The sequence below is a fragment of the Stegastes partitus genome, unplaced genomic scaffold, assembly GCF_000690725.1.
Source record: "Stegastes partitus isolate 25-593 unplaced genomic scaffold, Stegastes_partitus-1.0.2 Scaffold121, whole genome shotgun sequence".
NCBI classification, from domain to species: domain Eukaryota; kingdom Metazoa; phylum Chordata; class Actinopteri; family Pomacentridae; genus Stegastes; species Stegastes partitus.
This window is the reverse complement of record NW_007577852.1, coordinates 1-23,162: the sequence shown is the minus strand read 5'-3', so window position 1 is coordinate 23,162 and position 23,162 is coordinate 1. Positions and strand designations below refer to the sequence as shown.

General features: G+C 41.6%; 2 protein-coding genes across 2 annotated transcripts; one reads left to right on the top strand and one right to left on the bottom strand.

The window, feature by feature from the left end:
* The first annotated feature begins 262 nt into the window (after positions 1–262).
* On the top strand, positions 263–4,690 carry mtif3 (mitochondrial translational initiation factor 3). Its single transcript, XM_008278352.1, has 4 exons — positions 263–339; positions 1,247–1,703; positions 2,761–2,912; positions 3,708–4,690. The coding sequence occupies exons 2-4, from the start codon at positions 1,250–1,252 to the stop codon at positions 3,954–3,956; spliced, it is 855 nt and encodes a 284-aa protein (XP_008276574.1). The 5' UTR covers positions 263–339; positions 1,247–1,249; the 3' UTR covers positions 3,957–4,690.
* A 1,894-nt stretch (positions 4,691–6,584) lies between these two features.
* On the bottom strand, positions 6,585–22,299 carry heca (hdc homolog, cell cycle regulator). The gene is made up of 5 exons (XM_008278351.1): positions 21,989–22,299; positions 16,339–17,398; positions 13,301–13,467; positions 9,350–9,504; positions 6,585–7,100 (listed from the first exon to the last, which is right to left on the bottom strand). Exons 1-5 carry the CDS (start codon positions 22,125–22,127, stop codon positions 6,936–6,938), a joined length of 1,686 nt encoding a protein of 561 aa, XP_008276573.1. The 5' UTR covers positions 22,128–22,299; the 3' UTR covers positions 6,585–6,935.
* Positions 22,300–23,162: the final 863 nt, after the last annotated feature.

The following is a 23,162-nucleotide window of genomic DNA, read 5'->3' as shown; positions in this document are numbered from 1 at the left end:
TTGTATTTTCTGCCCTGTGCTGCCTCTTGGCCAGGTCGTTATTGTAAATGAGAATCTGTTCTCAATTAACCTACCTGGTTAAATAAAGGAAAAATAAAATAAATAAAAATAAATAGGTGGGCAAAGCGTGCCCATTAAAAATGACAACGTGCCACCCCAGTGTAACATCACACAACTCCTTTTCCTTTAAATGGATGACCTGTGTGGCGGACTGTCCACAAGAGGGCAGCACAAGGATTTTGCTGCATGTTTTTAAGTCCAGTGAAGGAGTTCATGCCGGAAGAAGATCCACAGTCACCCTGCAGCAGACACACAGCTGACACACGACATTGAGCCTCAGTAAGTAGAACAGCTCGATAGGAGACTAACTGGGAGATTATTTAGTGTCAAGTTTAGTCTGACTCTCTGGTTTGATCTTGATGTTTCTAAACTGCTGAGTCCTTTTCTCCATTCCGTGCAGTTACTGTCAACATCTCTGTCAGCACCAGAGTCTCATTTAAAATCCTACCGTTTAATGTTTGTGCGGTAATTAAACACCCAGACAACCATTATATACACGAGCAGGCTTTTCATGGACTAGTGCAGTATTTGGTATTGGTTCGGCATAACCTTAGTGTTAAACTTCTTAATTGTATTGTAGCTTTTGCAGTTTGGCTGTAGTGAAGATGCTGTCAGTTCTGCAGGCACAACAACGACAGCAAAAAGTGTATAACATCCAAAACTAAGCAATGAAGTAAACGTGATATATCCCGAATAACAGAGTGGACCCTGACAATGTGGAGGAATGTTTTTACTTAGGGTGTGTGTGGTTTGTGCACTGACATAAGTAAGGTATCCTTTAATTTGACGATTTTTTCAAAGGAGTATGGTTTGGTGGGGCTACTAAAGAAATGTCTCAGTTCTTTGAACCTGCTGATGATACACTGTGTTATCACTTTGATAGAGTGCAACTGATGATAAAATTAAGTTGGAATCAACACCTGTTGAGCAGGAGTGTAAAAGCATTATTAAGGAAAATGAAGCGCAGCATAAATAAAAATGCATGTCAAGTAAAATCAGGAAAGGCTGCAAAATGAAAGTATGTTTTCAGAGGAGACTCAAAAGTAACTCAGTTGATTTCCTGATTTCCTCTGGCAGATTGTTCTTGAACATCTGGGCCCTGACTTGCAAACACTTTCCTTTAAAAGGAGCAGTTCTATGCAGCCTATAAATCTTCATATAATCACATCTTTTCCTTTTCCTGCAGGACATGTCTGCAGGCTGTGTGAGGTTTGTGCTAAATCAAGCAGTGAGAACTGTGTGTGGTGGCGGTCCTGTCTGCTGGACACCAGCATCAAGATTTACAATATGTTGTGAAAGATTCAACATCACTGCCGCCTCCTGGAGATGGTCTCCGTTCTCCACGGAAGTACAGGATGCAGAACAGACTCCTGAACCCAAGAAAAAGAAGGGCCCTCGAGCTCACAACTCGATCAGCAGCGTTGGAAGAAAGATCGCCCATCGTCAGTTACAGGTGATTAGCGAGGCCGGTGAGAACCTGGGCACCCTGCATCGTGGAGATGTGATCAGGATGATGGATGAGAAGGGTCTCAAACTGGTGCTACTCAACGAAAACAAAGACCCCCCAGTGTATCAGCTGATGAACGGCAAACAGATCTACGAAGAGCAGCTGAAACGGCGGGAGAAACAGACAGCAAAAGCAGGTATGTGGAGTCCTGGTAGGGACTCAGATCAAAAAAAGAATTAAAAGAAAAATAGATATTCTGTTGGCAATTTGTCTAAAATACAGTGTATTCTCGCTTTAAAAAATAAAAAAATAAAAAAAACAAGTGGTAATTTTACGTTTCCCTTTTATTTTCAATATTTTTTTAAAATACACAAAAATATCAGTAATGTTACAAAAATACACAGTGAAGTCACATGTCTAATGCAAAGTAACATTAAAAACCCTCTCAATTTTGAGCAACTAAATGCCTATTGTTTTTTTGTTTTTTTTACTTTTTTTTGTCATCAAAAAACTCCATATTTGCAAATTTATTGTAATGTCACAAACTTGTTTTTTTTTGTTCAATAGATAAAACTGTGGGATTCAAGTTTACTACTGTAAACATATTTCTAAAGTTAGACGCAATTAGGGACAACACTAAAAAAAAATGCCTGTAAATATCATTCATTAAACACTAGAAAGACAAACAAACAAATAAATAAATAAAGGCAAAGAAATCTATGCCAGGTAAGGAAATTCGTGTATTTTTAGAGATGGTTGTTTTGTGTTATTTGGCAGTATTTGATTAGATTTCCTGCTGCCAGAATATTAGAGTTTTTTTTTTCTAAAAGTATGATGATTGTTTGAGAAGTGATGCTGTGACTAGTTATGTTTTATTAGTTAATGTACAAAAATGTAGTAAACGGAAGGAAAACCTTTGAAAAGAAAAAATTTGTCAAAGATACAACTGCACACATCCAAATCTAATCTAAAGTGATGAAAGCCTTTGCTGTGCTGCACTTGAGGCTTTCTATGTGCTTCTCCTGTCTAGCATGTTGGGAGCAGCTTTGATTGTACACATTATTATTTCAAGACCACTTAGGCTATAAAACTTAGAATATAGAAAAAAAGTCAAGTAAAGAGACTTCTCAAAACAAAGCCCCATTACTTAGCTAGTTAAATCATTAATACCTTTGTATTTTATCTCAGAATTGTCAGTATCACTGTATTAAGCACTAAAGATATAATATGGAGCTGACTACATTCCTTCACAGCTTCTGTGCAGGTGAAGGAGCTCGCCTTTTCACATGGTATTGGACCCCAGGACCTCAGCACCAAGCTGAAACAAGTAGAGAGCTGGCTGGAGAAGAAGCACCATGTGAAGATTACTCTGCAGGCAGCACACAAAGCACCTGCAGTCAACATGGTGAGGAAGACTGCTCTCAAATAGTTTCATCTCTCAAATCAGTACAGTTGTGTGAATCTAAACAAAATATGTGTGGAAATGCGACAGGCTTGTATAAATGACATCATTTATCGACAATGCTTATACAACTTCTCACAGTGGAAGTATATTTAAAAATGGCAGGTAACAACCTTTCATATTCATGGAAAATTGGATGTTGTTGCCTCTGTTGCTAGTTCAGAGATTTTCAGAATCACATAGCAGACTTTTTTTTTCTTTTTCTGGCCTTTCTGCTTCTTTAAAACCTCTGAAACCGTCCAAATATTCTATAAGGTGTTTATGAAGTCAGTGTTATATTTTGCACGTCTACAAGTATGTTGGAGTCTGCGTTGTCTACATTTTGTCACTCTGAAAAAGTCAGCACAGAACACCCTGCAGACATCTGCAAGGTCGCCTGTATACATGTAATACATAGACACGATCTAGTGCACATGATGCAGCAGTGTCCTCTGAGCAGACTCCAAATGGTGTAGAAAGTTGTATAATACCAACAACCGCGCATCGGTGGAGTCTGCAGCTGTCAATCAAAGTTTTAATAAAGTGGCACTTGTGATCGTTGGTGCTCAATTCAGACCTTTGCAGGCCTGATGCCATTTTCTGGATTAGCATAACTTTCTTGTTGGCCATTCTGTCATAAGACACTGCTATGCCCCACTTAACAATGAATGTAAAATGTGTTAATCTGTACATATGTTGTTCCTAATTCTTTACTACTTAGAACAGTAAGAAGTGTTTTTTGTTGTTTTTTTTCTGCAGGACACAGCTCTGGAGCAAATGGTGGAACAAATGGGGATAATGGTGGGATTTGTCTCCCCGCCAAAAGTCATCCGTAATGGTAGAGCAGCCACGTGTATCATCCGACTGCTTTCAGCAAAGGAACTGTCACGACAAAAACAGAACAAGGCCTCAGAGTCGCCGTCTGTCAGCTCTACTTCAAAGGCCTCTCAGAGCGAAACACCCCCTGTTACCAGCACGGACACAGCAGAAGGATCTGCACAGCAGTGATCTGATGGAAATAAAACTTTTTCACAAAAACAAGTTGAAATCTGTGCCTAAATGTCACAGTATGGTTCCTCCATCACACTCTATTTGTAGCGTGAATGTATTTAACGAATAGCGTGTGTGGATCACTGTATGGGCCTGCAGGGGGCTGTGCTGTCTCTGGACCAGAAGTAACTCCTAACATCTCTATGAGGGAAGTTAATCAAATGACTGCAGAATGATGACAAGAAAAGGTACAACAACTAGACAGACACAAAACTACAAATGTAGGCAAACTAACCACAAAAACAACAGATGCAAGCAACTACTAATAGATGCAAAAGTACCTGAAATAGACAAAATGATCACGTAGACAACTATGAAAAGATCGAATGCCTACGAAAAGACAAAATTACCCAAAAAAAAGACACAAATTAACAATACAGACAACTACTGAAAGATAAAACCTCTACAGATATGCAATACGGTCACAAAGAGACACAATGTGAGTGTGGATATTTTGCTTCCATGATCCTGTTGGTGGAGCTGGCTGATGGTTGTCATCAGCTGGATTTAATGACAGGTCAGCAGCAGTGAGTTGGTCTCAGAATGGATGTTGGGTGTCCTTGTTCTACGTTTTTCATTTTATATTTATTATATGCAATTATTTCTGCCAGAAAGGTTGTGATTTAACATAAGCTTAGTATCATAAACTACTTCATAAGGAAAATAAATCTACCACACATTTTTCATTTTTATTCTCTCATTTTACTTGTTTTTCTTACTTTTCCATGACATATCCCATAATAATATGGACTGACACTAAAATATAGTCTTAGAAAACATTTTCCTACAAAGTGTAATGGGAATGTAGTGGTGGTTGTCTGCTCATCAGCAAAGTGCTCTAATTAGTCTGGGACAGTTTGTTTTTTTATTAATTCTTTTCAACCACAATTTAAAAGCAATGTCTTATTTCACTAAATTATAATTTAGCAAATTTTTATTTATTATTACTTTTTTCAGTTTCTAATTATTTAAGTGACTATTGAGAATTTTGCCTTTTCTTTAATGGAATGAATACATTTGAGGACGCCTGTATATTGTCTCTACATAAAAGGCATAAACTACAAATATGAATGCCAAAAAAAAAAACTGAAGCTAAAATAAAATTTACTCCACTTTTTGACCACAACAAGATGCCACAGGAGTGCCTCATGGCTGCTGACCTGTTGTCACAAGGAAATGTGGCCCTACCAGGAGGATCCTAAGGGAGACCTTTTACGTGTTTATCTTCAGAGGCCAGTTGTCTCATATATTTGGCCATAATGAAAGGATGTTTGATTTAAGAAGTGTGAACTGTCCATTAGTTGTTCTTTACAGGAGGCAGAACACTGGAGCTGTCTTTGGTACACAGCATTTAGGAACCACACTTGAACAACTTGCCAGTTCTTGTATTGCAACTATATAAGGATAAATGGTGTGTTGTGGTGTACACGAGTTCTGTAGGTCTCACACACAAAGGACAACATTATTTTGAAGGGAACAGGGGTAAAGTTTTCCAGGTAGAGGGAAAGAGGATGTTGTATAAAAAGCTTCGAACTGTGAGTGAGTCTTGCTGTAAGTGGAGTCAAATAAAGGAACAGAGACTCAAGCTCAACTCTTGTCTCTCTTTTTATCGACTTCCACAGTGTAGCCAAGCTCCAGCTTCCCAAAAGACTGATTATTTGATGTTTGCAAGTCAAATCAGAGGAAAATACTACCATGTTGCTCCTGCCAGCTGTAGCAGCCCATCAGCTCTTAACAACATCAATGATTTTCTGTCACTTTCCACTGCTTAATCTATCTAATCACTGATTTTGCACATCCAATTTGCAATAATTTAGAATTGCTTCACACAGCTGAGGAATACATTGGCTGTTATCATGAAACAGGTATTGAATTACATTCTGTGACTATGAAAAGGTGATGCAGAAACCCAACTTTTGCCCTCATCTTTAAAAAAAAAAAATCTAAAAATTGCACAAACCTCCATCAGAGCTTCAGTGTCACAGATCCTCCATGTCTGTGGAACTCCACTGAATAAACAGCATCCATACTAAAGATAGACCCTCATTTGGTGTTTGATGCTGGCGGTGAAGGTAAGCTCTTCTTGCTCCAATATGTCCTGCAGGTGTCCAGATGGGTTGATTTGGTGGCTACAAAGACGACAGCAAATCATTTCATATACTCAGTGAACCCTTGTGTTCTCTAGATGAGCACATTTCATCCCAGAAGACACCACTCTTATCAGGAGGGAAGGTTTCATTCATCCATCTTGATCCAGATTTGAAGTCAGCTGGGTCTCATCAGCATTCATATGCATGTTACACAGCATTCTCTGATGTTACTTGCTTCATTTTGTCATGCAGTACACCTATATAGAAGCATCTGTCTTGTTTCTCTAATTATTTATTCAGCTTTAACTTTAGACACACATACATTGATGACCCCCAGCAGTGGATCATATTATCAACTTAGATCTACTAAAGAATGGTAGGGTAATAAAGGGGATTTAAATATAATAAATAACCTGATGATCAAATAATGTCAAAACACAAGATACTCTTGTGAAAAAGTGCTTTAGATGTGCGGAACACACGAAACCAGCTCCAGTGTGGATCTTTCTCTGCTTTATTCAAGATTGTTTTTGGTAAAAAATAAAAGCAAATTTGGCATACAGATACATTCACTTGTCACAGATAAATGTGTTTGCTTGACTTAAATGTCAGTTCCACACTTTTATCAACACTTTCCTCTAACAGCAGAGATACTGTCTTGGAACTTTTATTTCTCTTTTAACTAGAGTCATACTTTTCCTATACATAAAAAAAAAAGAAATCAAAAGAGAGAGAACTTAAAAACATAAAACCACCTTAAGGCCCAAAAATAAAAATCTTTCCTAGATTGTGTTAGAAAAAAAATTCGAACAAAAGCAGCTTAACTAGCATGCATGAACAACATTTGTCAATAAGCCTCGAGTACTTTGTAGGAGGAGAAGGGTTTAACAAAGTGATAGTCCAGGTTGCCGCAGTGAGGGCACTGCTGGACGTTGCTGTACTCGGAGAAATACTGCATCCCGACTCGAACGTCCACCACCGGCTTCCCGCAGTGCTTGCAGTTGAGACGGGCCTGAGGACGACAGGACACACAGGACACGGGTCAGCTGACAGGAGGCTCAACCACAGCTGCACAAGGCAAGATTTAACCATCATGACAACTAAAGAGGTCATGAGAACCAATGTTTCGGTACCAAGTTGCTGCTAAATTCTGAAAATGTGATGGTGCTTGTTTTCCTTTTGTACCAAACATGTACTGGAGATATTGGACAGTACCCACAACATGAGAAGAGGCGGCAGCAAGGGCAGCTGCAGCAACAGGTACACTGTGACTTATGGGGAAAAACACACAGAAAGTGGAGATATTTTGTGTATTAAATGGATAAAAAGGGATCAAGTGATACACAACCAAAACTATATATTAACTCAAGGTTGTCACCATACTGTCTGTGACAGCTATTTGCAATAAAAGACTTAAGTATCGAATTTGGTATCAAGATTTGTGTGATTTCAGTTGTGTTGTTATTAGCTAAGGCTGCACAGTGGCTCGCTGGTTAGCCAGAAGATCCTTGGTTCCCGTCCTGGTGAGGACGCCTGGGATCTTTCTGCATGGAGTTTACATGTTCGACCTGTGCAGCGTGGGTTCTCTCCAGGTTCTTCCTCCCACAGTCCTAAAACATGTTGAGGTTAATTGGTGATTCTAAATTGTCCGTAGGTGTGAATGTGAGTGTGCTTGGTTGTCTGTCTCTAAGTGTAGCCCTGTGATAGACTGGTGACCTGTCCAGGGTGTTCCCTGCCTTCACCCTAAGTCAGCTGGGATAGACTCCAGCCCCCCTGTGACCCTTGTGAGGATTGAGCGGTGAATAGATAATGGGTGGATGTTATCAGCTACCAAATTTCTGGTCCTGGGACATCTATATTGACAGCTGCTGTACTTTAACACCTGTGAAACACTACTGGCAGCTACTGCTATGTTGTCAAAATGAATTTGGGAATTACAGCTGTTGAGTCTCTGGTGGTTTCAAAGGTGTGATCAAAATGTTCCCACTGTGCCTGAAAATACAGAACTTCATGTAAATTTGGCCACAGTCCACATCAAAGTGTCAAGCAGCATCTGCGGTGAGCACAGTGATTCTTCTCAGCTGTCTGAAAATGGCAGTCCTTGAACTTGAATTTCACTTTGGGAAAGAGGAAGAAGTTGCAGGGAGAAAAATCTGACAAGCACAGTGGACTGCTATGAATGCATTGTTGGCCAAACAATCTGTGTGTAATCCCAGTTCTGTGAGCAGGCCCACTACATATTGGAGTGCCCGCATGTCATCAGGCCTCAGTACAGGTCGTTTGAGATGAATGTTCTCCATCGGACACCTCAGGATGTTACACTATAACTTTGTCTTGACAGTCCAACACTGGGGGACTAAGTCCCAGTGCACAGCCACGTGAAGGCAGAGGGCAACAACGAGGATGCTCCTGGCGCTCATGACCTAACGCATTTGTCTGGTCTTGGAGACTTCAGCTTTTCCACCGTAAAAACTGCTGTTTCTTCTCTGGGTGGTAGCTCCAGAGCCACCTCTGATCACCAGTGATGACCCTCCACATGAGGGTCATCCCAGCTGCTGACTGACACAGATTATGATGTTTGCTCTCTGATCCAGTTTAAGCATCATGGAGAAATTGCAAATGTGCACCAACCAGTGGCCACAAAAACATGTGTAACACAGGTCCTGGTGGTGACAACGCAGTGACACGTGACATCCTGACTCGTGACAATTACTGCTTGCACATGTTGCGAGTACGTAAATTTGACGTGCTTCTTGCACACGCACCAGGTACAACGCTTTGATCACATCTGGTATTACTAATTCTCTTGCCCACAACAATCTGTAAAGGCAGCACTGACTAATTATCACCTTAGAAAGTTGTTAAGGTGCTAATTAACAAACACCTGATTACACTCTCACTGCTGTGGCTCAGGTGGTAGAGTGGATTGTCCACTAATCGCACGGCTGGCGGTTTCGATCCCCTGCCTCTCCACAGTCAAAGTGTCCTTGGGCAAGACACTGAACCTGCAGTTGCTCCCGATGGCAGGCAGCACCTTGCATGGCAGCTCTCTCGCCATTGGTGTGTGAATGATGTGTGAGAATGGGTGAATGAGAAACCTACTGTAAAGCGCTTTGGATAGAAGCGCTATACAAGTGCAGACCATTTATTTGGTTTTACTGATTATGAACATGTATTGCTCTTACTCTCTCTAAACTGTTACGGCTCCTGTTCTTTAAAATACTGTACTAATTGATGCCCATCACAGTTCAATGTTTCTACCTGACAACAAGGTGAAGCAGCCAGTATATCGTACGTATACATGGTGCCCAGCTGGTGCCAGCTGCCATCCCAGCGTGACTTGCACTTGATGCAGACGATCTTGTGGACGCCTTCTAGACAGTCTACACAGATGGCGTAGAGGTGCATTAACCGGCCTGTCGGAGGAAGAACAAGGGAGAATTAGATCAGGCAAGAAAATAAAGAAAACAACAAATTCTTCAAAGACTAATAAGTTCTTCTGTGTCCACTAATGCAGATTAGAGACCACAGTGGTGCTTAAACTGATGATTATTTTCATCATTAATTAGTCTGATGATAAAGAGATGGATTAAAATGTCGTTTTGTGCAGCTACCAGTCCAAAATCCAAACATGTTTGATATGTTCGGCATTTTCCCTTGATAGATAGCAATTCTTTTTCTGACTAATCAATTAATTAGCTTATCAATGCAGCTCTAGCCCTGAGCAGTGCAGGCAACAGAGCCAGCATGACAGCAACGACAGGCTGATCACAACTGAGAATGCCACATTTCCCTACTGATGTGATTTCATTTCCTGAAACAGTGCTGAGATAAAAACTTCCCCAGCCCTGTGTTAAAAATAAGTAAGACATAAAAAGTAAGTTAAAAAAGGCAGAGCTTGGAATATGATTACATTCATCTCTGTAGGCAGCAACATGTGGTATATCTGTACAATAATCCGTCTAAAGAGGTAGGAAACGTTTTTTTTAAGTTATTTTTTTGGCCTTTGTGCCTTTATTGGATAGAGCAGTGAGAGAGAAACAAGAATGATCTACAAGAAAAGTTTGTCTGATGGAGTATCATTCTGTTTTTTAAGTAAGCACGACATCGAGTTTGTTCCATGTGTGCAGAACACCATCAGTGAGGAACGGGAGAGAGATGCTGAAAAGGAAGAACTGCTTGTAAAAAAGGACACATCAGTTGTAGGGCAGCACAATTACTGAAACTTTAATCATGATCGGGATTTTGGCTTCTCACAATTAGGTCGACTACAATACTGACATTTAAAATGCCCTGCACATAGAAAACAGACCATGCAGATAAAATCACTTCATTTCATCTTGGTGTAAATCTGACATTAGAACATCTTATTTAAGTCTTTTCCAGGAACACTATTATGAGCTGCTGCTCTGCTTTAACTGATGGACACTACGAACTTCTGCAAGCTGAGCCGTCCAGTTTGCTACTACTGTAGCCTGCATGTGAGGGCACGACCCTCAATTATGGTGTCTATTGACAACCAGATATTCAGCAAGTGACAAATTTTGGGTACAGTGTTAGTTATATTTAGCCTCTAGCAGATGCACTGAATTCAGGTGAGGCTTAATTTGCACATTAGCAGGAATGTAACACAACATGGAAGTGAAAATACAATTTTTGCCTTTAAAAATCAATGAGCAATTGTAATAAATAGGTCAATAGTGATTTCAATATTGATGAGATAATTACATCATTTTGTGCAGCCCTGATGTTGACCTTCAACCGTGTCAGCAGTGTCTTGCAATAGCTGCCACTTTCTGAGTCACCACAGCTGATATACTTGATCATTTAAATCAGCACCAAAAAACTAGGATGAGTGTTAAGAAAGATCTGAATAGTATGAAAAAATATGTCTGTTGAGCAACGTTAAGGATGCACTTTAATTTTGTTGGGCCAAAATCGACCTCAAAATACAACTTCTTACCAGAAACTTATTAAGATGCAAATTCACACAGACAAAACTGGTTTAACTGAATCCTTCTTTTACATCTTAATTCGACCACTACTCCTTCGTCAACATTTAAATTCCGTCTGACAGAAAAAAAAAGTGAAAAACCGAATAACTAATCCTCTCATACTGATGCATATCATCGACATACATATCAAAGCTTGCTGGCGAGCACATCAAAGACGCTTCATGCTGCCGCCGTGCTAATTCACATTCATGTTGGACAGTGCAGAAGCCAGCAGAAAGCCTTTCATGTCTATATACACAGTGCGGACTGAGCTGACTGACGGATTGATTTTTCTTTATGTAAGGAAAGCTAACACAGTTTGAACACTTTAGATACAGACTGAATAAATAACTTAGTAGCATCACATGTTAATGGTTAATGTATAATGAGTCATTGTGTAGATTTTTAACGTTTAGTAGCAATTCTGGTATTTCGTGTGCTTTTGTTGCAATGTGTAGTCGTGCAAACCATAATGGTGGCCCTGAGATCCCAACACAATGCAACTTAAGAAGACACATGCAAACAGACAAAAAAACACAACAAAAAAACACCTAATTAACACGTGCAGCATTTATTTAAAAAATGCAAAATCGAAAACACTCTTGCGCTCTCCACCTTTGCCTCCTCACTGGCAGCCATTCCCACTGTATCTGTGTCATTTGCAGACGAATGCAGTCAGACTTTAAGCAGCCCTGCTATGAATACCTCGCTCTGACTTGTTTTGTACCCTCCTATTTACAGTCAGACGGTGATAACTTGCCAGTGGTTCTGTTTCTGACTCCTGCCTCATCAGTTTCTCTCAGCAGACCTCTCCAGCTTCCCTGTTCTCTCGACTCCACTCCTCTGCAAGTTCTCCTTCCCTGCTTGTCCAGCTTTTTTTTGCTGAAGCCCTGGTCTCCAGCTACCTGCCCCAATTCTGGCCCCAGTTCTTCGCCCACCTACCCAAACTCCTCTTCAGCTGCTCCTCCTACGTCCCCAGCTCCTCTTAACATTCACCCAGCCTCCTGTCTCTGTGTTCTGAGTTTGGGTTCACCCACTAACAAACACTGAAACACTCCATGTGTCAGACAACACAACAAAATGAGTTACAAAACCATTCAATTCACTTAATGGAAATGTTATAAATAAGCCCCAGAGGACAAAAGGGGACTGGAGCACAATGATTCATTGACAGCCTTTAACCCTGTGAAACCCACTGAAAGGTTATCTAAGACACTGTGAAATAACAAATCTATGGATTTTCATCTTTCCAACAGTCTACTGAATTTTGCTGCATCCTGATCCTGATGCAAAACAATATGCTTATTAGCAGGCCAGCTGACAGCCTTCCCTGGGTCCGGGACAAGATGATATTAGATAGGGTTATGGTTTTTTCCTTTTCTGAGCACCAGACTTCTGCTGAGCGGACATTTTGGTGCTGAAGTGCAAAATCCGAACTTCCAATAAAAGGACATCAGATTTTGATCAGGGGCCAAACCATTTTATGTTGGAGGTGGGGGTGGAGGGCAATTCCAAAGATATTAAGGACAGTTCAGACGAAAACAAATTAAAACTTCTAACTCAAATATTGCACTGTTTCTTTCCATTAATAGCCCTTCTTTGGGGAAAAAAATCCATAATTCAATGAGGGTCCAGTTCTGGGCCCCCCCTCCACTCTGGGCCGGGACAACAGACCCGTTTGTCCCCCCCTATCGGCGGGCGTGCTTATTAGAGCTGTGTGTGTATAGGTTTTCAGTAGTTTGCAAACAAAAATCTGGAGAAACAAATTACCTGACAGAATTAATTTCCTTTCTTTTTGAGGTTATTAAAAACACACTGTATCAAACAGTTGGTCCAGTCAGCAGTGGTACCAGAACTTAGGATGTATCACCTGGTCTCGTTCAGCAGAAGGAGCTGCCCAGCTGTTGTGTTGTTGTAGGAGTTTAACTTTTCATTTCTTAAAATAGAACAGATGCTAAATGGACTTTGCTGTGGAGCAGGTAAAGAATAAACTTTCTATCTTACTCTCAGATTTCTACTTATTCTCTGTTTCCTCATGTTGTTATTTGTGTTTCTTTATCACTTCGTTCACACAGAATGAGAACGACAAATGAAAATTTCCACAATAGTTTTTTTTTTTTTTTTTTTTTTCCCCCATTTATGAACCTTACAAGTGCAAAACCTCTGCACCATTTGATTCTGTGAGCACAGGTTTTATCCCGTGAGAACCAGGTCTGACCTTGCAGGTGGCAGGGGACATCGTACTCGATCTCATCGTGACGTGATGGGCTGAGAAACAGCGTCCCGTCCACCAGAGGAAACTGTTCAAACACAGGCAGCGTCCGGTGGCACAGCGCACAGTTGACCACGTTTCTCTGGCTCGCACTGAGGGCTGACAGGATAAACCTACAGGACGACACAGACAGAATAAATTCACCACCATGAAGTCGCTCACACTGAGAGGTTCAGGCAGAATTATGTGACATCGTTTTCTCAGGTGTGATGTTAGAAGAACAGTTTTTACACTTTTTTCCCCCCTTATTGGCAACTAATCTCAACCAACACCAACAATAATTGGATCATTAAAAACACATCAGTGAGCTGCTGTTGCACAGTTTGACTGTGATTTTTTTGACTGACACGGGCATTGTAGTTGATTTTAAGGCACTCCCACATAAACCACCCTGCTTCTGCATCACCAGAGCACCAAATCTGCAGCTGAAAATAGTCCCAAACAAATACACAGCTGACTTCTGTTTGAATAGAACTGACTATTAAACACAGTGTCCAGGAGGTAGGTACACCGATCAGCCATAACATTCAAACTACTGACAGGTGACATGGATAACACTGATCATCTCTTTACACCTATCAAGAGGTGGGACACATTAGGCAGCATGTGAACAGTCAGTTTTTGAAGTTGGTGTGTGCAGATAAAATGGACAGCATGAGAAATTGGCAGACTTTGACAAAGACCAAACTGTCAAAAAATCTGAAAGCCAGCAGGTCCTGTGGGATGTTGCTGGTATGCAGTAATTTGTAAACACAAAAAGTGGTCCAAGCAAGAACACCCGGTGACCACCTAAAGCTCACTGATGTGTGTGGGGAGTAAAGGCTGACCTGTATGTATGCATAGAGCCCACAGAAGAGCTACTGTAGCAGAAATGGCTGATTCATGTTGCTATAAGGTGTCAGAACACACAGTGCATCACACTGCAGAGCAGCAGACGGGTCACAGTGTCCATGCTGATCCCTATCCCCTGCTGAAAGCTCCAAAAAATGGCTACATAGGCAACAGAACTGGAACAACGGTAGAAGCTGACCTGGTCTGCTCAATCACATTTGCTTTCACAGTCTGTGTGTGTCGTTTACCTGTGGAAGGGACGGTAGCAGGATGCACTATGGGGAGAAGGTGTACACTGTTGCAGACTAAGTACACCCGTTCAATGCAACAGTATTTGATGATTTCCTGTTTTAGCCTGAAAATGCTACAGCTTTGAGAACACATCAAAGTGTTGACTCGGCCTCCGACATCCTCAAATCTGAATTCAGTCGAGCATCTGTCTGATGTGCTGGTAAGTTCAGTTCATGGAGGCGCAGCTATGAGTTCCAATACTTAAAGGATCTGCTGCCAACATCTGCTGCCAACATCTTGGTGCCTGAAACCCCAAGACACCTTCAGAGGCCTGCACAGTCTAGGCCTGGATGAGACGGAGCTGATTTGGTAGCCTGAGGGAGAACTACACCATGTTATGCAGGGGGTTTTAATGTTGTGGCATACAGTATATAACTGTATCTTGCTTTCACGGATTTATGTCTTCTGATGGAACAACACACACAAACACGCACGCACACAGAAAGCAAGTGTTGATACTGTAGTATTGTTTAGGATCGGCTGTCGGTAACACAATTATAGCATTTTTCTAGCCTTATTCATAAATCCATCCAAACTGTGTCCTCTAATTATTCCTATTTTCACCTGAAGATAGAGAATTTACTTTAATACAAGTTTGTGCACAACAATTAATTTTCTGTTTGCCAACTTTTATTTTCTTCACTTCAGTGTTCTGTGTCAGTTCACAGTCTTCATGAGCACAGAATGTATATATATAATGTTATAATTATCTCACATCAGATATTAAACAAGATAAACTGTTACGAAAGGGCCTTGGATAATTTGGGCTTTATTCGGTTTCCAGTAAATAGTTTTAGTGTGTCATGATGGTTTAAATGGTATTTCTGGCTTAAACTCTGGGAAAGCTAATTATGTTAAATGGTGATTGTTTTCTATAATAAATTAAACTTAAAATCTGTCACCAAGCAAACTTGAGTTCACAGCATTTGTTTTCAATTTTGGAGAAAAAAAACAGTGATGGATAAAAGTTGAGAAAAGTGAGGCAGAATTCTGCCAACAAGATTTGATAACGGCTGTTGAAATCGCTGAAATAAGCTGGAATAAAACTCTAAATGAACAGCTGCTGGAGACTGTTCATTATCTTAAAATTAGAGCTGAAAAAGGCTGTAATGAACAAAATAAAGCTGATTTTTTTTGTCAGTCATTAAGGTTCATTGAATGGTGATTACAAGAGATTTTAATAATCTAATAGGAAATGAAGTTATTTAACCAAAGATGACCACAGGTTGAGATTTAGAGGAGTTTTCACTCACAGAGTGACAAAACTTTAATGGAGCTTTTTCTACTTTTCTCTGAATATAAACAGGGTGGTTTTCCTAAAATACGGACAATTCTTTTATATATTATTAAACAAATGTTGCTAATAAACGTTTTATGGTCAGAGGTGATATTTGACTCTAAGCATGTTAATGTTAACCTATTATCATGTGACTAAAAGTCTTTACTTACTTGCTCGCATTTGGTATTGCAGCGTCAGCTTTAAATTCAAAATGTTCCTCATGTATGTGTGACTGTGACAACCTGCTCTCTGTTTACATGCAGTCTGTGCTTTCTCATTCTCCACACTCATAACAAAGACAGGACCAGTCATGTTTTACGCATTTTTACACTGTGTTAGTTTAACTCTGTATGTTTGAGCTGAACAGTAAATATGTCACATATTTTCACATCACTTATTATTGCATTTTGATGTTTATCACATCACAATATTTTCAACGATCACAAACGTCTTGTTGATCAAACTGTGCAGTTCTGACATGAAAAATAATGTCAGAGCACATCAGGACCGACATTCATTCTGACAGTTTATTTCATTACAGCACTAGCTGTGCATACGAGACTACATTTCCCAGAAGCCCTACCTCCGCAGCTCCTCTCCCTGGCCTGCCTGGGCGTCATCTTCCATGCGGACGTGGTAGGTGTTGAGTTTATGACGAGGGATGTGGGTGAGGAGCTCCGAGAGGTCCAGCCTCCTCAGGAACTGCACCGGGTGAGGATGGGTGCCGTCACCCACGCTGCCGGAGGTGAGCCGGTGGTGAAGCGGGAGGGCGAAGGACAGCTGCAGGGGAAGGACAGACCCCGGGTCGAGGTGAGGACCACCAGCTGCTCCGCCAGAGGCTCCCAAGGAGCAGCCGCCGCCCCGACTGAGAGCTCCTCCCACCAGCAGGTGTTTCCTCTGCGGGTCCATGTGGACGGCTGATTTGAGGAACTCTCCCAGCTGACGAGACCCCCGGAGACCTGCTCCTCCCCCTGCTGAGCCGAGGGCAGCAGTGGGGGAGAAGGTGAAGCCGGAAGGAGGGGACTGTCCCGGGGAATCGCACGGAGATTTCTGAGGAGGCCCCAGAGGAAAAGGCCCTCCTGCGGCGAGTCCTCCTACTGCTGCTGCTGCTCCTCTCTCTGTAGAGTTCTGTCGGTCCATTGATTGTCTACGAGGTAACTCCTGACTAGAGGCCCTGTGAGCTAGTTTCCCTCCCACTGCTCCTCCTGGTGGCTTGCTTTTCTTGGGATCCTCAAAAAGCCCATCCCCAGGCCCCGCAGCCCCTCCACTGGACCCGGTCCTACCCGTGCTCCTCTCCGACGGCTTCTTCTTGCGCTCATCCTGCATGCGCTTCACCTGATACCAGTCGGTGTCTTTCTTCAGGTGACCCTGACCGCAGCGGCAGGAGCAGAACCTGAAGGCCAAGTCGTAGCCCTTCTTGGTCCACATGTTCTGCCGGCACTGCTTCTCGTTCCAGGACCGCGCACGGCCGATGCAGTTGAACTGGACCAGGATGGAGCTCTCCCACTCGTAGAAGCACTGAAGATGCATCCAGTTGCCGTAGGGACAGAGCTCGTTGTTGCAGAGCACCCGCTGGTAGTCGTCCTTCTCCAGGTCGATGGCCCGGCCCAAGCTGCAGCCCAGAGGGGTCGCACACTGGACCTCTAAGTGAGCAGAGGAGAGGACAGAGATGATTCTGTTGTGTTCTCAGCAGTTTTTATTCACAATTCAATCCACCTGTGTAAAATCTCACTAACTCTATGGCTGCAACCTTTTTGATGATCTAACAGACATTTGGTTTATACATTTACTCGAAGACGTTCATATTGACTAGTCTCTCAGAGCAACAGTGTAAAACACAACATAAAACATTTCTTTATCTACTTCTTACGTAACTGTTTTATTACATTGCCAAAAATTCCGAAACTATCTCCAACATTTTCCTAGAGTCCAATAGACGTCGATAAATGTCGTTTTTCCAACACGGAAAAAGTGTTTGTTTTCTTGCACTCATTCATTTTACTCAAAATATGAGCTCACAGGCCAGTCAGAGAATCATTCTTACAATGTTTTCAACCCCCTTCACATATATATTTTAGTGCTGAAAATGATCAATCAATAAATATTCCATTTAAATAAAATGTCACAAGGTGTGCCCATTACCATCTTCCTCAGCCCAAAGTTTCCGTGAGTGCAACTGTACTGTCCCAGCTTAAGTGAAAGCAACTTGAGATGAAGCAATAGCTATGCCTCGGTATTGCGTCATCACACGTTGCTTTCAATTGCAATTTGGCAGCGAGTTGTCCAAGTTTATTCAATGAAACTCCAATGTCCAAGTTTCAATAGCGTGCCAGTGCAAGTGAAAGCCACATGAGATGACACAACAGCTATGCCTTGGTATTTCATGGATGGGGTGCACACCCGACTGGCATCATACAGCACAAAAGATAAAACTTGTGCCTTTGGTTGAAGAAGAAGACCTCAAAGACCTGCAAAATCACAAAACTTATTTCCTGGTTTTTGCACTGAAACTTCCAGGTGTTCACGGGAATCTTTCCTCTGAGTTTAATAAATACCTGAAGCACGTGCACATGGAAAAAAAAACAGCAGAAATGAATTTTATTACTTAGAATCCTAGATGATCTGTAATCAGTCAGAATCAGTCAAGATCTTACAATAAGTTGACTTTTGTCATGTCAGACAAGTGAGCTGTCACATGCAGTTTGCAAGCTGCAGTTGAATCAGATCCATTTGCTGAAGTCTACGCGCGACCCTAATGAGGATTAAGCGGTGTATAGATAATGGATGGATGGATATTTGCAGCAGTGACATTACAGTGCATATGAATACGTTGTAGAGTGTAACCTCTCTAATCAATAAATATACGGCATGGTGTACCATGTGTGTACAATACGATGAACAAAATCACATTGTTGAAATCATATACAAAGTATGAATGAACTTTTTCCCCACAAATACAAAGCAACATCACTTCTTCTGGACTGTTTTAAAACTAGCAACTAAAATGTTAATTGTATTACTCTATGTATAATGAGTAACATCAAATAAGAAACCACAGGATGCCATTCCTTAAGTCTCATTCACAGGCTAGTTTTTCAGTAGCCTATAAACTACAACTGCATAAAAGAATTCCAGCCATGACTTCTGTATTTGTTGTTGCCACCTGAAAATGTTCAGTGGCCCCATCTGGTCACTCCTGTGAAAACTGTCTGGGGGCATCAGTGATATAAAAAAGAGCCTCATATTGGAGAAGCTGAAAAAAATAAGCTTTTTTTTTTTTTTTTTTTTTAATTATTAAAGCTTTAATTCATGAATCAGTTGTCAAACATATTGGGTAGACTTACACCCATACAGCATCACAAAACAATCAATAGTTCCATTAAAGCTGTCTCTCCATCATCAGCAGTGTAATTAACGATTATTTGCTGCTTATTTTTACAAGTCTGAGGTGAAAGCTTCAGATTCCTTGTTTAGTCTATAAATGTCTAGAGGCCAAAGTTATAATGGTAGAAGTAAATCAGAGAAGCTGTAGAGTTTCAGCTTCTTATAATGAGAAACATTTTCAATGACTTACATTTTTAGAAACTGAATATCTTATTGTTTTTAAACAATTCATGTGTGTCCCTTTATGTTTTCTTCTCTTTTTTTGCATTTTGACATTTCCAATCTGCAAATGAACCACGAGGCTCAGCTGTAAAACGTCTATCAATGTTCCCGCTGAGCAACTAATGGCAATAATGGATTCATATCTTCAGTACTAAAGCATTTCGGGTGACATTATATCTCTGCACGGCGCTGTAATGAAATGGACAACTGTGCCTTTAAAGCACTCGCTCCATCATAGGCTTCATTACAACAAATGCAACACGAGGTGAAAATGTTAAAAGAGTGATTTTGGTGTCGTCGCAGCCTCATCGGCATCTATTTATGAATTTCAACTAGGCCATCCGAGCCTGAGAGCAGCTCTATTCAAGCTCTGCCAATTGTCAAGTCTGGATGTGAATCAAGCAAATGTGGGCACACAGTGTCTGTGAGGAGTAGCTCATGATAATGCACTGTGGGTGTGTGGGGGGGAGTTTCCTCCTTCCTTTTCCGGTAAACTGTCACTGATTTCCTCTCTCTCTTTCTTTCTAGCTCTTCACATGGCAGACAAAAATACAATTATCTGTGCTTTTTATAACCCAGTGCAACATTTTAGAGGTAATAACGTGGTACACTGGGTCAAACTTCTGCAAACTTCAACAATCAGAACAACACTTCATAGAGAAATTCTATAACTTTTACTCAGATTTATTTATTTCACTGTTCTAAAAAACACATTTTAAATAGGGCTGTGACTACATATTATTGCTGGTTGTTTTCTTGATTAACTGTTGGGTCATATAATGTTAAATGATTGCAAAAAAAATGTACCTGGAGCCATCTTATGTTGCTTCATTGACTCATTGACTCATTTCAGTACTTCTTTGTAGCAGCTGTTTGTCACTACCAGTGCTGACGTGATGAACACTGGGTGCACATTCTGGTCAGATGACACCAAGATGCATTTGTTCAGCTCAGCGTGTTTGATGTGAACCTAACCAGGACTTCCACAGTGAATGTATAGTCCTGACAGTGAAGCATAGAGGTGGGGAGTGTGATGACGTGGGACTGCATGAGTGCCAAAGGTGTCAGGGACGTGATATTTATAGATGACACCATGAATGTCTGTGGATATACCAAAACACTGATGACTCCCAGTCTGCAGAAGCGTAGCAGAGGATGAATATTCCAGCAGGATAACGGTCCAAAGCACACTGCCAAAATCACTCGAGAGATTTCTAAAGGAGAACAAAGTGAAAACTATGACCTGGTCAAGAATGTCGCCTGACTTGAGTCCAACAGAACACATTTGTTGCATTGAGTTTCTACTGTAGGGCCTGTGTTTTTTAACATAGTAAATCTAAACTGTTAGTTTTCAACTTGACATAAGTGAAAATAGAAGTCATGTAATTACTGTAAGGTGAAGAAGTTAGAATCATTGGATCTTCAAGTTATACTGCAAAGAAGGTGTACTCACATCTCTTGTATACTGTCTGTATACATTTAATTTGTATTATTTTCATCAGTGTGTACCTAACTTACAGCATCTTCAATTCCTTTATTAAATTCAACAGTAAAAAAAATAGAAAAGTGAACTGATTTGTGCTTTCTTACTTTGAAAAATGACCCCAGTTAAAGCAGGTCTTCAGAGACTCTATTCACTCATATATGATATATTGCACTGGTGATGCATGAAGATGAAGAATGGATTGCGCACTGACACGGTTCTCCAAACTTTCTGTTCGAGCACGTTTGCATTGTTTTCCAGAGTGCATGCAGCCCAGCAGACTGGAAGTGTGTTTGAGATGAAGTTGAACTTGAGTGCGCTCACAAGCGGTGAGTTGTCAGTATTACCCTTGAGGAGGAAGGCCACAGCCGACAACTGTGGACAAGGTGCGCGTCAGGAAAAGACAGCTGAGGCCTGCAGGAGAGCCTGCACACAGACTGGAGCGGCCATCGATCACAAACAGAAAGACGCTCAAAGTAGGGCCCGCGATGTGCCATTAAGACTTCGTGTGGCTACTTTTGACAGCGAGCCGTGCTATTTTCAAAGGTGACAATTCTCTTTATCTAGGTGAGTTCGAGGCGCCATACTCCATTCATAAATCCCACAAATTAAGGATTCCTTCCTCGCCATCTTCTCCTGAAACAAGCAATAACATGACTGAAGCCGACTTACGAAACACCAACACCCGCTGTCAAGTTCGGCTCACATCCAGCACACCAAGCAACACCTACTTCCATAATATGTCCACTGCTTCGCCTGCTGTTCCACTGCTTTCATGCACCAAAACAATCCCCAGGGGGCTTTAAAAAAAAAATCAGTGTCACTAACTAAGAAGCAGTTGAGAAATAGCCAGTTGCTAGATCCTGCACACGCAAAAAAAGATTCACTCCATTTACGCAAGGCCTTAAATCGTGGTCGATCAGCGGAGCCTATATGTGCCAATAACCGAGGAGCCATTAAATGCCAGAATTTTGAATCGAAGTTTGGCACGTCGCTGGCTCCGTGTGGGAGAGGAGTGGAGGGGAGGGGGGGGAGGGTCGAAACATTTGCAGTGCATGTATGTGACAGTCGTGCAGACGGACGGGAGTGTGAGGAAGGCAGCATCACCAAACTTCCCTACATCTGTGAAGGTTTCCTCTCTTACCACTCGAGCGCTCGGTCCTGGGTGCAGCCGCCGCAGCTGCGCCTCCTGTTGCGGCCGCACAGGCTCCATTTTCCTGCTCATCTCCGCTACTGTTGGTGCGTTTGCTTTTCTTTCCCTTGTTGCTCTTCTGGTTGGGCATTTTACAGGATTCGGATGTCAGTTATTTTCGACCTCTATCAACGGCTCCTGTCAGCGCTGTCTGACATTTCCGAGGACTCCATGTTAGCGGCGCTGCAGCGCGGACGCTCTTTGTGCTGCCGCCTTCGGGCTCCTCGTGGACGACGGGCTGCTTTCGTGCAGCAGCTATAAGAAATAAGCTGCTATAACCTTTAAGATGAAGGCGTGTCCGAGTCTTGTTTTGATTCCTGCTGCTGTTTTCTTCCACCCCCTGACGTCACGGGCCCGCCCCCCAGCATTGGCTGTCAACGACTTGTGCTGCATTCGGGGCCCGTGGGAATGCTCGGAATTTGTCCACTAAGAAAAGTCCTTGTCAAAGTTAGGCCAGTCAGGTAAGATTATGGTACAATAACCTGAAACGTTATAGGGGCAACGTGTCTGAAACGTTCCCGAAACATTTGTGTGTTTTTAGTCCCTAGCAGGTTAGTTAACTCAAGGTTTTTTTTTGTTTTGTTTTTTTAATTTGACCTTTATTTTACTAGGTAAAAATCTTTGAGTTCCCATTTGCAAGCATCACCTGGTCAAGAGGCGCCAGCAGAAACAAATACTCATGTAAATTACAGACACAGACAGACACATAAGCATAACATAGAACAAAAGTAAACTGTAAGAAGCATGGGGACATATGCATGTGAGTGAAAAAGATGTGCATGAGGTGTAAGAAAATGTGTGCTTATATATAAGTATGCAAGTAAACTCCGGCGTGATCAGCAGGAGCAACAGTCAACTACAATCTGTTGGATTTTCAGCTTGAAGGTGGTGCGTGGAGTTAGAGTTGCAAGTTTGAGATTGTTTTGTAAGGTTTTGCAGTCGTTAGCTGCTGCAAAGTGAAAGAAGTTACGGCCAAAAGTAGTAGAGGTATTGGGGATGATGAGCTTGATGTATTCACTAGACCAAGTATGATAAGGATTATGGGCGACGTGAAGAAGAGAGGACAGGTAGGGAGGTGTCTTGGCCAGAATTGATTTGTAAATGAAATGAAACCAGTGGTGAAGCC

Bases quoted from the DNA above. Each gene is read 5' to 3' on its own strand.
- mtif3 (XM_008278352.1), top strand. From the start codon at position 1,250: ATGTCTGCAGGCTGTGTGAGGTTTGTGCTAAATCAAGCAGTGAGAACT. The intron at 1,704-2,760 runs GTATGTGGAGTC...ATTCCTTCACAG, and splicing joins GAAACAGACAGCAAAAGCAG to CTTCTGTGCAGGTGAAGGAG. The intron at 2,913-3,707 runs GTGAGGAAGACT...TTTTTTCTGCAG, and splicing joins AAGCACCTGCAGTCAACATG to GACACAGCTCTGGAGCAAAT.
- heca (XM_008278351.1), bottom strand. From the start codon at position 22,127: ATGCCCAACCAGAAGAGCAACAAGGGAAAGAAAAGCAAACGCACCAAC. The intron at 9,505-13,300 runs GTCAGACCTGGT...TTCCTCCGACAG, and splicing joins TGTCCCCTGCCACCTGCAAG to GCCGGTTAATGCACCTCTAC. The intron at 7,101-9,349 runs GTAGAAACATTG...TGTCGTCCTCAG, and splicing joins CTGCTTCACCTTGTTGTCAG to GCCCGTCTCAACTGCAAGCA.